Genomic DNA, 16,258 nt, shown 5'->3' with positions numbered 1-16,258 from the left:
TGAATCATATTCTGCTGCATACAAAAATCAAGTCTGTAGGCCACAAACCAGCACTGGGCTCAACAGACAAAACAGAACAGCCTTAACCCTTCTGAAAGCAACAGGCTTAATTTTGTATTGGTTATTTGAGGCCAGGGTAGATGGTTCAGACCATCTGATTGTGCTAATAGTAGCTCCACAGTACAGTACAGCTGTGTGCCCTTTCACTTGAGCCAAGCAGAAGCTACCAAAGCAGCCCCCACAGGCAAGCAATCTGTTTGCAGGGGTGTACCCGGGGTTGGCTAGGGGGTCACAAAAAACGCACCTCTCTGTGCTAGGAGTGGCTAGGAGCCCACCCAAGCACAATTAGATGTCTTCACGGGTGGAGTGCAAAAGGTGTCAAAAAGCTTTTTTTTTTTTTTTAGTTTCTGGTGGTGGGGAGGGAAACAAGAAGAAGAAGAAGAGTTTGGATTTGATACCCCACTTTATCACTACCAAAGAAGTCTCAAAGTGGCTAACATTCTCCTTTCTCTTCCTCCCACACAATGAACACTCTGTGAGGTTAGTGGGGCTGAGAGACTTCAAAGAAGTGTGACTAACCCAAGGTCACCCAGCAACTGCATGTGGAGGAGCGGAGACCCGAACCCGGTTCCCCAGATTATGAGTCTACCGCTCTTAATCGCTACACCACACTGGGGGTTCCGCTTCAGCTCCTTGCCAAGGGGGCAAGGGAGCCTAGCTGCGTCTCTGCTTGTTTGCCCAGACCTTTTTGCCTCTCCCAAACTTCAGGAGGAAGAAGTTAAAGAGCACTCACACCTGAATCCTGAACCTGCTTATGTGGGAATAGCACGTGGCAGGGAGTTCGCCAGGATAGGCTTCCTACTGAGGTTGCTCCTCGCCCAGCGCTAAGCGGCGTTTCTTTACTCCCAAGTAAATAAGAGCAGCGGGGGACAGACACCCAACCAACCAAAAACGGGGGGGGGGGGGGGGAGTCTGTGGCAAGCCATCGCTCCCTTTCTCTTCCAGCGCACCCGTGGCAGGCGTGCTTGCTTTCGCGAGGTGAGACTCCTGCTCTCTCCCCAAGTGTGCCTAAAGACGAGGTGGGAGAGCCGGTCTCCCGATTACCGTCGATTGACAGAGCGGCGGCGGGTGGGGAGAGATCGTTTTCCCAAGGCGGGCGCGCAGGCGGAGAAACGCGCCCCGACTCCACGGGGGTGTCGGCACGGTGGCCGGCGGTCCGCAAGAGGGGGGCGTGGCAACCCGGCGCCGGACCCCCTATCCTGCCACGGTCCCGGGGGAGGAGGCTGGCGGCAGCAGCGGCAGCAGCGTCACGTGGCCCCCCACTCCCTTACTCTTCCCCTCCCATCCCCTCCATCTCCCACCCCCTCCCATCCCTTTGTTGTAGCCGGAGCAGTAGCAGCGGCAGCATCGCTCGCGACGGCAGCAGCGAGCAGCCTCCGCCACCGAAGCGCACAAAGGGGCTCTGGGAAGAGGCAGGCGGCGTCCAGGGCGCCGGGGAAAAGGAGGAGGGTTGAGCAGCAGCAGCAGCCGCCGCGGTTCCGAAGATCCCAGAGGCGGCCCGGGATGCGGAGGGCTGGTTGGCAGCAGCAAGGCCGGCGGGTCCGCGCTCCTCCGGGCGGCGCCCGTTGATCCCCAGCTGGGCCCTGCGGCGGCAGCGGGCCCCCTCCCCGGCCTCTCGCCAGCCCTTGCCATGGCGGCCCCCGCCCGGCCCCGGGCCTCGCCCGGCTGCTGCAGCGGCGCCGCCATCCTGGCGCTCGTGGTGGCCCTGTGCGCTCTGGCCCCGGCGCGGACGTCCAACCCGCTCTCGCCGGCTGCGCCGGCTGCGGATTGCGCCGCCGGCAAAGGGAAGGCGGGCAGCAACTGCTCAGGTAAGCGCCCAGGACGACGACGCCCCCACCGGCGGGCAGGGCTGGGCAAGTGGGCGGCGGACGGAGTGGGGCCGCGGCGCTCAGCATCCTTGCTCCCGCGCCACCCCGCGAGCGCTTCCTCTCGCCACATGGGCTCCTTCACAATACCCGCCGTCTTTCTCTCCCCCCGTGCGCGCCTCGTGTGCCTTCCCCCTCCCTTGCTCTCCAAGCTCCATCGCCAGCCCCATCTTTGCCTCGCTGTCGGTCGCTCATTTTAAAAACCTTCGTGCACATATTTATTTCTCTTTCTCTCTCTCCCCCCACCCCCCAGTCCAATGTTGCGCGCGTGCTTGGTCAGAATGAATTTGGTGGGACTTGTTTCTAAAGAAACGTGCATAGGATCGAAGGTGTCGTGGCAAGGAGCGTGCGCCTCTGATTCCTTGCGCGCGCGCACACACACATCCCACCGTCGCTTTGCTTCCTTCGTGCTTGTTTTATTTTAGTGAGTTTGGGTCAGGTTAACCTTAGTAGCGCCCACTGGGGCAGACAAGTCTGAGAGACTTGTGGAAGGCGAACCAGGCAGTTTTATGGGTGAGCAGGGACTTTAAAAAAAAAAAAAAAAAGGTTCCAGGTTTCCTTTACTTTCAGAGCCTTGAGCTACTCTAGACTGTGCTTTTAAATAACGGAGTGCCTTAGGCTGCAGACCCCAGGAGCAAGTCTCATTAAATTCAGTATGCCTTACATGGAATAGAGATACAGTATGTGTAGGATTGCTCTGTTAATCCACAAGAGGCTTTTCATCAAATCAGAGAAGTGTAATGTAGTTCTCACCTGCTGGTAAGCATGTTTACTCAGAATAAATTCCTCAGAGTTTAATGGGACATGAATTAGGACAGTTTCCTAACTTGGAGGATGTGAATTCCGGGCGGGGGGGGGGGGAGCACGGGGACTCTCAAGCCCCAGTACCAGTTATTTCAGAAATTGATGCTGTCTGGTTCCAAATGTGATATGAAAAACACTGGCTGTATAACCGCATGCACATACAAGCACTCTTTCTCTTCTCCTCTTGCACAAATTCTCCATCCTTGTGCATATCTGTTTCCCATACATACATATTATCACGCATGCATTTCCTTCCTGGTGCAGACACACATGTAGGACTGCTGTGCATACATCCATACAATGCATCTGATCTCTTCGGTGCACGGTTGAGGTCATGAAAATAGGGAGGCGTCCAGCAAATCCGGGAATGAGAGCACTGACCTTGTGTGGGCAGTGAGGAGTCAACAGTTCATGTATCCGGAACTGGTGGCGATAGGGGGTGCCAGTTCATTTCATGCTTCTGGGAACAAAGACCTTGCAGCCCTGGTCTCAGAATGTGTTTTTACTTCAGTTGTCACACAAGGAGGGAAATATTTTTTCTTGAAAGTAGGAGCGAAGTCCCACCCTCAGCCCCAAAATCAGGAGGTGGAATTGTCTCTTTTGTTTCTGTCTCCTGAGTTCAGGCCCATCACCCCAGCTAATGAATGCAACCCATACCTTTCTTTCCCCCCCCCCCCACCGCCCCCTTTTGCCACCTCTCTTGCTTAAGAGAATGGTGTGACAAGCAGAGAATGCAGAGGTGCTCAGGTATCTGTAACCTATTTAGGTAGTCACCTTGCTTTTTGTCTGCTTCTTAGTGTTCCTAAATACAATACAAATCCTAAAATCAAATCTGTTGCCCGTGCTGTGAAGCTGGTCACCAAGAAAAAGGATTGTTGCTGTGAATGCATTAGAATCAAAAGAAAATATTATATATTTAAAACAATATTAGAGCCATGTCACTTGGCTGCTTTATCCTGTCTTTCCATATGTTGTCTAAACGTCACAATACTCTTTTTAAAAATGTAAGAAATCTCCCCCCCCCACCAAATAATAGAAATCTAAACAGGAACACTTAAGAAATACATAAGCTTATAACTGGGATTGTGTTTCTAAACCAATATTTTTCTTAAGGATATTTATGTTTAGTTCCTCCTCTAGACTAGGTATTTTACCTTCCTCAAAGCGTTCAAGCTGTTTCTTCTCCCTTTCTCATCTGAAAAGCATGGATGATTGCTCTGAAATGATTGCCAGTGGAAATTACGTGCAACTGCTAGTGCCAAATTGATGAGAGATTCATGAGAGGTACTTGGTGTCTTCCAAACCCATTGTCTTCCCTGTGAGATGAAGGCAGTTGCCACTTTGTAAGCAGCCTCTGAGCACCTCATGCAATGTGGTCCTTTTTGTACCATAAGCACAGACCTCTTTCCAGTGGGGCTTACTCCCTCGCAAGTGTGCTGAGGATTGCAGTCTTAAGGCAGTTTTGTGCTGGGAGTTTCCTTCTTCATTTATATTTAGCAATCATTTTATAGTACTTTCAATTTAGAATACCTTCACCCTGTAGATTCTGCCAATATTGATTAGCAAATTTCTCAAAGAGGCACATGACGCAAAAGTCACAATGTAAATTTCATCTTTATTTGTTCTCTCTGTTCGCTTGTTGGGTTCTTCATGCTCCAATACCAGACATGTTGTTGGTGTTGGGGAGTAAATTACTGTTCTTCCATCCTTGACTCCTGCCCCTTTTGCATCCCCTGAGATGACTGACTGAGTTTTATGCAAAGAAAGATTAGTAGGTTAATGTGCTACTGGCAAATACCAGCTTACTTGACAGGTACATATTACCACGTGGGGAACTCTGTAAGATTCACTTTAGAAAACTAGCAAACAAATCTAGTTTCCAGAATGAAGTGTAGAATATTAAAGCGATGTCTTTGTATCACAAAATAATAGTGTTCTAAAAGCAAAGAGGTGAAATGACACCATACAAAACATGCAGAGTGGTGGGAACCAGTAGAAGCTGGGAGTGGAAAGCAGTGTTGTTATGCTTTTTTCAGGTGAAGATTTTCTTTGACAAGCCAGGATCTTCAGCCTGCACAATTCCACAGACTCTTCCTTAGATTGAAAGTTGTATATTCTGGCGTATAAGACTACTTTTTAATCCAGGAAAATCTTCTCAAAAGTCAGGGGTCGTCTTATACGCCGGGTGGAGAATCTGTGGTCGAGTATATCTCAAACTCTATATTTTAACTGGAAAAGTTGGGGGTCGTCTTATACGCCCCGTCGTCTTATACGCCGGAATATACAGTACTTCGTTTGACTACAGTTCAGATTTCCAAGCCTAATTAATTCATCTGGATTGTGCCACTGTGTGGATGCTATTTTCAAGGTTTAAGTGCTGACCTTTTTTTGTGCGGCCTCTACTTCCCCAAACTGATAAACTAGTCTTGTGGGAACCATGTTTCTCATCTTTCCACTTTGCTTCTTCAATGTGTTCCTGCCATGTCACACTGGTGCCATTTGACTGCAACTACTGTCCAGGTTGTCCATGTGCACCTGAAACACCCATTATTACTCGTTTTGTATGGGTCTCCCTTCCCTGTACCTGTAATAATCAAATGACAGAAGCACGTAACCTCGCTAGGATTACATAGGTATAACCCACATTGATACTCTTTTCCCGTAAAAGCCAGCTGATGTTGGCACAAGCAGTTCTAATGAGTTCTCTGAGATCCTGTGTGGTTCTTTCGTTCACACATCGTTTGGCTTGCTGTGAGATCGAGTCACCAGACAATCCTACCACAATAGTTACATATTAACTGGATCTTTAACAGAAAGAAAATAAGGTAGAAGTTAGCTGTGGATGCTTCATCCCCATCCTCTGTTCTCTGAGCTTTTGGTTGAATGGGATAGAGAGGTGTTCATATAGTGGCATAGATCCTAATGTAAGTTTAAAGGAAGTTCATGCAAAGAAGATTTCCCATCTATTCCTCTCTGACCTGTACCCCATCCTACATTGTTCAGGAGGACACCCCACCCTCACAGAGGCATGCAGGTTGCTGCAGCAGGAAGAAGTGGTCAGGATACTTCAGTCATATTATCTAAGGACACAAGACCATGTATTCATTTTGAGATTGTTGTTCAGCTCTGTTGCTGCATCCAGGTGGAGATGCTGTGCATCAGAATGTGGACCTGCCTGCTTTGTTTAGGACAGAGGTGGGAAACCTGTGACCTACCAGATGTTTAACTCCCACCACCCTCAGCTTAGCATGGCCAATGTTCAGGGATGATGGCAACCGCAGATCACAGGTAGGACCACACTGTTCCCATCCCAATATAGGAAGCTTTGTTTTGTGCATTGCTTGTGCATCTGGTGGATGAAGTTGGTTTTGCATTTAGCCTCACTCTTCAGCTCAGAGCCATAAGAGTTCCTTCTCCACTGAAACCACCTTTGCTTTTAATAACTCTGCTCTTCTGTCTTTCGGCAGAAGTCAGCCTCTCAGAAATTTAGCAGGTGTCGTTTTCCCCTGCCACTTATTTCCACAAGGAAGAGATTCCCCTATACAGAATTCCTCCGGGTCAAGCTCCTGTTAAGTGCATGGGGGCACAACTAGTAAACAAAAAGGGGCAATGAGACAGACATAGAAACCCAGCATGGTGACCTGCTTGTAACTAGGTGATTGGTTACCTAGGTGTAACTAGGTGACATCCTTCAATTGTCCTGAAAATCCTAAAGAAATGAGTGATTTGGTGTGGTAGGCAAGCTCCCAGCTCCCAAGGCATCTGCATTCACCTGCACTCATAATTACTTAAACAAAATTGGCATCTTCTGTAGGGATCATTCACACGGCATCTGTGCTGCTGCTATTTATTTCTTGTGTTAACTGGTACATAAATGAAAATAAGGCACAGGCCCTACCCTTGAACTTCCCAACTATAGAAAAGTAAGACACAAGGAAGGGAGAAGGAAAAGGCAGAAAAAGAAGGGAGTTCTAAACAGAAGAGGAGAAGAATTCATGGTCCTTAACATCCAGTAGGGGTCAGGCCTGTGTCCTTGCTAGGTATGAATTCAGTTTCCCTGCTTCAGCATCCCTAGCTGTTCTTCATTCTTTGGCCAGTAACAGACCAGTGCAACCTTCTCCTCTAGGGCAGCTGACAATTGAAGCAGAGTTCTTTCTAGTGAAGCAGGGGGCAGATTGGAAAGCAAAATCGCTGCATCTGTTTCTTGTCCTGCCAATGGCTGGAGCCAGGCACATTTCCTCCCTTGCTTCAGGTTGCTTTCTGGCTCACCCTGTGCTTTTCAGCCAGAAGGCCCTCTTTTTTTTCATGCTGGATTGGAGTGGGAGTGAAGGGAGAGAGAAGTGTCCCCCGACTGTTTTGAGCACACATGAGACATGTCTCTCTGCCACCAGTTCTGTGAGCAGGAGGCAGCTGGTCTCCAAGGAACAATCGAACAGCAAAACTGCAGAAAAGCTGCAAAATGTAGCCTTGGTAGCAGAATTCAGTTTCCTAAGTATCTCAGCAGTTATATGTTCTGTATCTATATGCCAACCTCTTTGAGAATCTTGGGTGCCAAAGGGAGGGACTAAGTTTTTCCTTGTGCTCTTATAATGGCAATTGCACCCACCTGAGAGGTGCCAGAACTGAGTTCCAGTGGATTCTGGCTGAAAATAAGACCCTGGTTTTGCCCATCTACAAGGAGAGTCAATGTTCTGCATAGCTTATTACCCCTCCTTTTGCCTAATGGAAGAAGACTAAATTATGCAAAGCAAGAGTAATCATGGGCATTTTAAAATGCAGATACTTTATACAAGTTGCAGAACGGAAGGTTAGCTATGATGGACGGTTGTAACAAAAACGACCAAGAGTCTTATGGCACCTTAAAATGTAACCAATTTATTGTGGTATAAGCATTTGTGAACTACTGTGTTCCATGAAAATGTATCCCATAATAAGTGGGTTAGTTAATTTCTAAGGTGCCACAGATAATCTGAATGCTAAATTCCAGTAACAACTCCTCCCCCCACTGACCAGGTGGACTGAGGTGTAAAAAACTCCGCTGCATGCAGTCAGGTTATCTAACCCAGTGGTGTCCAAACTTTTTTTTCAAAGAGGGCCAGATTGGATGAAGTGAAGAGCCATGAGGGCTGACCAAAGAGCCAACCAAAGTTGTTGACCTTTTTTTAAGGATTGAAGTTGGTGACCTTTTGAATTGATGCTTTTGAATTATGGTGCTGGAGGAGACTCTTGAGAGTCCCATGGACTGCAAGAAGATCAAACCTATCCATTCTCAAGGAAATCGGCCCTGAGTGCTCACTAGAAGGACAGATCCTGAAGTTGAGGCTCCAGTACTTTGGCCACCTCATGAGAAGAGAAGACTCCCTGGAAAAGACCCTGATGTTGGGAAGGATGGAGGGCACAAGGAGAAGGGGACGACAAAGGATGAGATGGTTGGACAGTATTCTCGAAGCTACTAACATGAGTTTGGCCAAACTGCGGGAGGCAGTGAAGGATAGGCGTGCCTGGCGTGCTCTGGTCCATGGGGTCACGAAGAGTCGGACACGACTGAACGACTGAACAACAACAACAATAAACTGCCACAGGGGCCAGATTAAACAGACCAGTGGGCCGAATTACGCCCCCGAAACGACTTTGAACATGCCTGATCTAACCCAATATTGTCTGCTCTGACTGACTGGCACTAACTCTGTGGCAGAACCCTTTCCCAGCCACATCAATTGTGGCTCTTTTGCTGGCTGAGCCTGGGAATTTCTGAATGCAAAGCCTATGCCCTTTCAGCTATGAGCCTTACCCAGATTTTCTTGAAAGCCTTTCTTCTTCATTATTTTTTTCTTATAATTGATTTTGTATGCTGTTCTTACATAGTTCATCCAGTGGTTTCCCATCCAAAGGGCTGATTAAGTCCACACCTACTTATCTTCAGCATCATCAGTTGCTCTGAAACCACTTACAAATCCCCCCCCCCTTTGATGGAAGCTGCTCTTTGTAGGAAAGGGGGTTCTCTGCCTACCCAACAAAAAGTGGGTGTGTGGGTGGAATGATGGCGTTCATTTCACTAAACACTTGTCTTGGACTTGACAAATGTTCCAGGATGGAAAGAATCATAAAAACCCATTATAACACTTCAGACATCTCTCTCCACTCCCTGCAAATGCATGGAAACAGAAGCAAAAAAGAGGAGACCTTCTGCAATGGTGTATTAGTAATGGCGTATGGGAAATAAAAGTAATGAAATAGGTCTCATAATAATGAAATACTAGGGAAGATGGGAAGTAAGGGAATCGTGAGCTTTGCTGACAGATGATGCCAGTAATGCAAAGGCAACATGGATCATCTTAATGGACAAGTAGCCCCAGCTTACTGTCATAGAATGGGCTTCCATTAGCCTGCACCTGCTTTTTCTTGACCATAGACATGCTGGAAAGCATTTATAGTTCAAATGAAATTGCAAACTATTTCTGGGGTTCACATTTCAGCTGAAAGAGTTGTTCTGCTACAAACAGAGGCGGTGGAACCACGGTCTCTGCCAAACAATTGCAAATTCCCACGTAGCAGGGAAAGGGTGTTATTTGCTGGGTAGCACTGACAGGAGAGGGGTGTTTAACACTTCCCTTCCTCACTGCTTTTCTCTGCAACCCTTTCCCTCCCCCAGCTACTTCGCTGTATGATGCAAGAAATACATGCCAAGGAACAGCAGCCGAGGGGATTGTTAAGTGCCCCACATGCAGTTTGCCTACTTCTCCATGCAAATTTTCCTCCTTCCCTCTCCTGTCAGCAAGTGGTATTCTGAGCCTTTCAAAAGACCTCAGAAAAACATGGTAGGCATAAAATGGGAACTTGCAGGCTTATAAGAACAACAGGGAGAAAAGGCACGACAGCTTATTTAAAGAGGACAGCTAATCTAAAACAACACAAAGAGTACTTTCAGATATACAGGTGAAACTCGAAAAATTAGAATATCGTGGAAAGATTCATTTTAGTAATTCAACTTAAAAGGCGAAACTAATATATGAGATAGACTCATGACATGCAAAGCGAGATATGTCAAGCCTTTCTTTGTTATAATTGTGATGATTATGGCGTACAGCTGATGAGAACCCCAAATTAACAATTTCAACTTGTATGCCATATTCATCACAATTATAACAAAGAAAGGCTTGACATATCTCGCTTTGCATGTCATGAGTCTATCTCTTACATTAAACTCTAGTAGCTAATGAAAACAATTGCTTACATAAATGGACTTTTCCACGATATTCTAATTTATCGAGTTTCACCTGTATCTTGCTCATTGATTAGTAATTTAATCCACAGTGACAACTTTACTCTGTGTCTATTTAGATATTGTATTTATTTCCTGATCTCATACCTCCTTGACTGCCATAGTAGGATTCAATGTATATTAAAATTAGTTTGTGTCTCAGTAGTCAGAGCAACTATGTGTATGGCGTGCTAGGGGAGGGGTAGTGCCTCTGGTGGGGGACATGTTGTGCTTCTTCTGGGGTAGTTTGTCCACCTTTGGTCCCCACCCTGCACTCAGCTCTCACCTGTGGCTCCTAGAAGCCGTCAGCATGTAACAGAACCCATACCTCGGGAATGGCTGGCTAAACCAGGTGAGGGTAGCCGATGGCTCTCAAATACTTGGTGAGTTAGGGACTTCTCCTGCATGCAAAGACAGACTCTGGCAGATTGAGACTAATAGTGGGTCCAACGATCAAGAAGGCAGTTTCTGCATGAGCTGTAGAGGGAAGTGGGGGCAGATGGGGCTCATCAACCTGGGAAGGTAGCCCAGCAAAGAGAAGGAAAACTTTGATCCTTGTGGCTATACTCATTTGTGAAAAAGACTTCAGGAGTAAACCCCGAGGAAAAATCTGTACCTGCTGACTTGCAGGACATCTTTGGAATAAGAAAATGCTGTGATTCTTCAGCGGTTTGACTTCACCCTGGGAGATGCACTCAGTTGTCTCTCAGGACAGATGGATGCCAACTAAAAAGTCAGAGCAACTGAGGACACATTGTGAAGCCATCAAACTATTGAGTGGTTTTGGAGAGTAAATATGTCTGGGCAAAATTTTACAGCTGTAGTCTAGGACTGAATGGAAATTCACAATAGGCCAGGTCTGGAAAGCTTTCTTCTGGGCTGTGTCTTACCATGCAGAGTACAAAACAAGCTCAGTGCTTTTTATTCTGGACTAGAGTTTGCCAAGCAAGCATGTTATCACATGTTATCCAAGCAAGTGATCACAAGTTGTTATTAAGTGCAGGATTTAGGGAAACATCTTAATCAACAATCAAGCAGCTTCATTTGCAAGGAGTCTTCCCTTCAGCTTGAAAACCTCATCATGCATTAGTATCGGTTGGATTATGTGTGGGAATTATTAATTGGTTGTTATTCTGAAGCATGATCATAATTCTGATATGCAGTCTAGACTGAAAAAACCAAACAGACTAGCCAAACAGGATCAAAATTACAGAGGGTGCATGAGAGTGACAGTGTAGAAATTGCAGGCTACCTAGAAAGAGGCTGCTGCTACCAGCAACATATTGGAGCCTTTTCAGTGGAAACTTGGCTACCATTTTTCAGGAATACTAGGTGGGTTTTTGTACTACTATTATTATTTTAACACCACCACCTAATGCAGTGGTGCCTCATTTTCTCCCATCCCATAGGAGTGAATGGAAGCATTCTCTAAAATGGGAGAAATTCTTGTTGCTGGAGATGCCAGTGTCTGGGAAGAAGATAATGTTTTACCTTCTTTTTACCCTAGTATGTTCCTGATTGTAACCTATTAACTATAACCCACAGAACTGAGTTAGAGGCACTTGGAAATAAGCCAGCTCCTGTCGGCATATCCCGACCTCTTTCTCTACATGTTCCACTTCGTGTTGTCATGTTAAAGTGTTTTGGAAATAAGAACTAGATCATATATCTATAACATTATGCCATCCATTATGAAACCAATGCTAAATATGTTTTCAGTGGGACCTGCTTCTGAAATTCCTGGCAAATTTGCTGTAGCCTCGCAGGCTTCAACAGACCAAATAATACTTTATATATCAGTTTTGTACGAGCTTGTCCAAATTGAGCATTAAGTAAATTCAGCTTCTGTCATTCTTTATTGGCAGAAATGTGTTTTTTTAAAGAGTTTTTTGTTCATCACTTTTAGATCCCTCCTGTAGAATAAGGTTCTATTGGTCTTACTTGTATCAGTCTGTTTGTGTGAACAGACTTACCAATTGGCTACTGAAATACTTTTACAGATTCAGAGCTCTGGTTACATGAGAAACTCCTTAATGAGTTAACAGAAGAATAAACCGGATTGTAAAATGATACAAAGCAGTAAAAATAAAATCAAAGCATGTTACGCCTCTAGCATACTTGTCAGGAAACCTAGGGCATATTCACAGTTAGTGATTTCAAACAGGAATACTGTACTTCAGCAGTAAATTCAGTGCTAAGCTGATTCCAAGTTGGGTAGCTGTATTTCATTTGTTGCAACAGAAAAACAAAGCGTACTATTGCACCTTAAGGACCAACAAATTTACTGTGGCATAAGTTTTCATAAGACTACAACCATCGGAAGCATGGAGTGCTATTCTCAGCTTGGGAGATCTGCACAGGGGCACAAAGAAGAAAATGAAAACAGTGAGGGTAGATGGCTAGGAAATGCTAAAAGTCCATATTATCTCTGATATTTCCATGCAAAGGTCCGAAGTATACAGTAAAAGAATGGTGACCCATTCCAAAAGAGCAACAATTGTAATGCAGTATGCCTTCCTGAATTCAAGATCCTTCTTGGAGGTCCTGCTCTCCACATGAAGTGAGGCAGGTGGCTGCCAAAGAAAGGGCTCCTCAGTACTGGCACCTCAGTCATGGAACACCCTCCCCAGAGAGGCACCTTCTCCATGGTCCTTTCAGCAACAGTTGGAGGACTTTTAAAAATTCACCCAGGCTTCTAAATTGTGTTTTAATTCTGGTTTGTAAATTATTGAATGTTCCCTGTATGCAAGGAAGTTTTTTTCTTTTCTTTTGCTGGCCTAAAAAAATGATAAAATTATTGTATGCTGTGTTTTTAATATTTTATTGTAATCCACTGAGGATGTGTTTATTAAGGAGCAGCTATATAAATCTACCGGTAATTAAGAGTAATGGTGGTGGTGATAAATATTTCTACCAACTATGCTATGCTCATTTAACACCCAGCACAGAATAAAAAATTATGATGAACCCATGCCCCTGATTAAGAACTAAATGCATGGAAAAAATATTTATGAAGAATGGTAGTTTTACGGTTTCATGGCGAAAGAAGTATTGTTACCCTGATATCAGCAGCTGAGTATCCTAGGAGACTGAAATGTTCTCATGGGGGATTTTCATTTTTGCCTTTTTTTGTTTTTTTTGTGTTGTTGTTTTTTTGGTCAGATTCATGTCCACTCCTTTTGTGCAGACTTTTTTGGTCCTATGCAGACATTGGAAGGGCATTGTTAGCACATTGAAAGATGACCAGGTGAATGAGCCCCTGGTGGTTGGCTTGGCTTGGCCTCCCCCCACCTGAGGGGCCTGGGAATAGTCCTGGGGGCCAGATAGAGAGGCCTTCTGTTCCTGGCATATTTTAGTTGGAAAATGGGCAAGTGATTGAGATGATGATGATGATGATGATGATGTTTCTGTTTCTGAGGAGGTGCTTGAAGCTGGTTTTCCTCTTTTTAACCATGATAAGTGGTTTACAGATTATTTTATGCGCAAACAGAAAAGATTTTGTGTGCCTTATTAAGTGCCTGAGATGTTGTGACATGTAACACTGTGTACCTCTTTGATCGGGATTCCTGTCAGCAGTGCTGCAAAGAGTGAAAGGCAGCAGTTATGGCGGAAAGGGTTGTGTTTGTGGTTTGGTGGGGAGGGGCTGAGGAGAGGCTGAACTAAGAGACTCCATTTGAACACAACTAAGAAGTTTATACACACATGTATGTTTTGTCACTTGAAGACTCATAGTCACTACAGGAAAAACGTAATTGAAAAAGAAGTGATGTGAGGTGGTTCGGTCCTGGGCTCGTTCCCACATGCAAGTCACCGCTTGATAGTAGGGTCATCAGGTGACAAGTGTGCATGTATGAACCAGACTTAACTCTGGTTAGCAGAATCATTTTTCAGAAATTTAGATTGGGCACAGGTCTATAAATGATTGTAACATTTTTGGGTGCCCCCTAGGCCAGGGGTCCCCAAACTAAGGCCCGGGGGCAGGATGCGGCCCAATCATCTTCTAAATCTGGCCTACGGATGGTCCGGGAATCAGCATGTTTTTACATGAGTAGAATGTGTCCTTTTATTTAAAATGCATCTCTGGGTTTTTTGTGGGGCCTGTCTGTTGTTTTTATATGAGTAGAATGTGTCCTTTTATCTAAAATGCATCTCTGGGTTATTTGTGGGACATAGGAATTTGTTCATATTTTTTTTCAAAATATAGTCCGTCCGCCCCCCCTCCCCAAGGTCTGAAAAAGTTTGCTGACCCCTGCCCTAGGCTGTCTTCAGAACCTACAAAATCTCATGCCAGCTAATGTGATGACTTGCATGTAATCTGAGGGAGAAATCAAGAATGATGTTAATATTTTTCATCTTAAGGGTGTCAGGTGGAATAACTTTACTCAATGCCTGAAAGTTATTTCCCCTAATATATGCATTTTTGTAAATACTGGAGGAACTGCATAACAAAATTTGGTTAAGTGTGGATTTAAATGGATAGCTCTGTCTTCAGTTTGCATATTATTTTGCAAAGTGCAGATCTGACAGAGTCACCTTTTAAATGTGGACTGAATTTAATTTCTAATGGAGTATAGCATTGGTGCCTAAATCCCTACATTTAATTAAGCAAAAGTAAATTATTTTTTTTTTTTAATCTCAAGCACACTCAAAACATCAACAGGCCCTCTGGTTTAAAGGAAAACAAGACATAGCTCAGTCAGTAGAGCATGAGACTCTTAATCTCAGGGTTTGAGCCCTATGTTGAACAAAAGATTTCTGCATTTCAGGGGGTTGGACTAGATGACCCTTGTGCTCCCTTCCAACTCTACAATTCTAGGATTCTGTGTACTTGTGAACAAGCAGTCTGGTTTGATGTCGAGAGATACTTTTGCCATTTAGACATGGATTGCTTGTGTTTTACCACTATTCAGAGCCTTTGTGATGCAAGAAAAGTCTGTATTGACTCTCAATACTATATTTGGAACCTGTTCTTTGGGCTGGTCACTGTGTGTTTATTGCAGAGGAGCAGTAGGAACTTGCAAACAGGTCAGCTTTTTTAAAAGCAACCAAGTCATGTCAGTAAATGTATAAAAGCCCAAAAGACACTGGGGGATTTCTCAGGGAGATACTTACCATGTCATGAAGTGAGGCAGAAGAAAGGCTTGTGAAAAGATTTACTTTCTGAGGTTTTCCATCACTGCTACATAGAGTTACTGCTATATAGAATACATAAATTCTACATTAAAATATTGAGGGAGTTATCCAGATAAATTAGTCTTGTTCTAAATAACACCATTTGTATCCATATGATATAAAGCAGTGACAAACTGGCCTTTATTTAGATATTATAGATGAATAAACCTGTCAGGAGAATAACTTAATTACATATGCCTCCCATGTATACAGAAGTTATAATTTAGTACTTTCGGGTAATTGGAATACAATGTAGAAGAAGCACATTGTGTTTTGAATTACCATTTTAATATTCTTTTTAGAGATTGAACACTATTGTTCAAAAGGTTTTGTTCTCTTTTATTCTCTATTCATCTTGACTTGAATTGGCTGGGGGAAACAGGGTTAGTTACATAAGATGGAAAGTTTGTTACCTTTTTCAGCTAAAAGAACAGCTCCTTCACTGGGATATGTAGCAGACAGAATTTAAAATTGGATTTTTGTATCCATTTTCCTCATAGACATGTCTGCATTATTAAGCAGCAGAGTTGTCAAACGAGCTTCCAGACTGACCACTTTTAACTTTAAGTTGTCGCACAAACTTTATTCTCCGTCTTCATAAAAATCTGTTAATTTGTTGGTCTAAGGCCTGTTCACATGTATGGCATAGAATGGGGTCTGGAGGCACTAGAGACTTGTGAGACTGCTGTTTGCAGATGGAACTGGAGGTAGTTGAGCTGAGATCCTATCTTCACAGATAGAGAATCCTCTTGGGCCTGAAAATCAGGGGACACCAGTAAGTCCTTCCTGTGTGGAATAAAGCCCCCAGATTGGTAATTACTGCTCCATGTGGGCAGCGTGTTGAGGGAAGCCACCACGCTATCCTCATCTGCTGCAGGAATACTTGACTGGTTGTCTGCCCCGGGAGTCCCAGCCCGACTTCCATCTTGGTGTGGCTGGTCATCTGCCCATCTGCCTGATACTTGCCAGCCCTAGGGTGCCTAATAGAACCTCAGTTACTCCATATTCAGTGTGACATACAAATGGTTCTCTGTAGGGAAAAAATATCTGGAGAAAGAGTGACGTGCCTTTAGAATTTCCACAGAACTTTACATGG

At 44.7% G+C, this 16,258-nt stretch overlaps 1 protein-coding gene across 1 annotated transcript in view; it reads left to right on the top strand.

Annotated features, from left to right (window-relative positions):
* Positions 1-1,524: 1,524 nt before the first annotated feature.
* Positions 1,525-16,258, top strand: part of TMEFF1 (transmembrane protein with EGF like and two follistatin like domains 1) — a 68,682-nt gene continuing 53,948 nt past the window's right edge. The window contains exon 1 of the mRNA XM_033154352.1: positions 1,525-1,868. Coding sequence (XP_033010243.1) covers positions 1,691-1,868 — 178 coding nt within the window. The 5' untranslated portion in view covers positions 1,525-1,690. The remainder of the gene's footprint in view (positions 1,869-16,258) is intronic.

Source organism: Lacerta agilis, chromosome 7 (genome assembly GCF_009819535.1).
Source record: "Lacerta agilis isolate rLacAgi1 chromosome 7, rLacAgi1.pri, whole genome shotgun sequence".
NCBI lineage: Eukaryota > Metazoa > Chordata > Lepidosauria > Squamata > Lacertidae > Lacerta > Lacerta agilis.
This window is presented reverse-complemented; position numbering and strand designations above follow the sequence as displayed.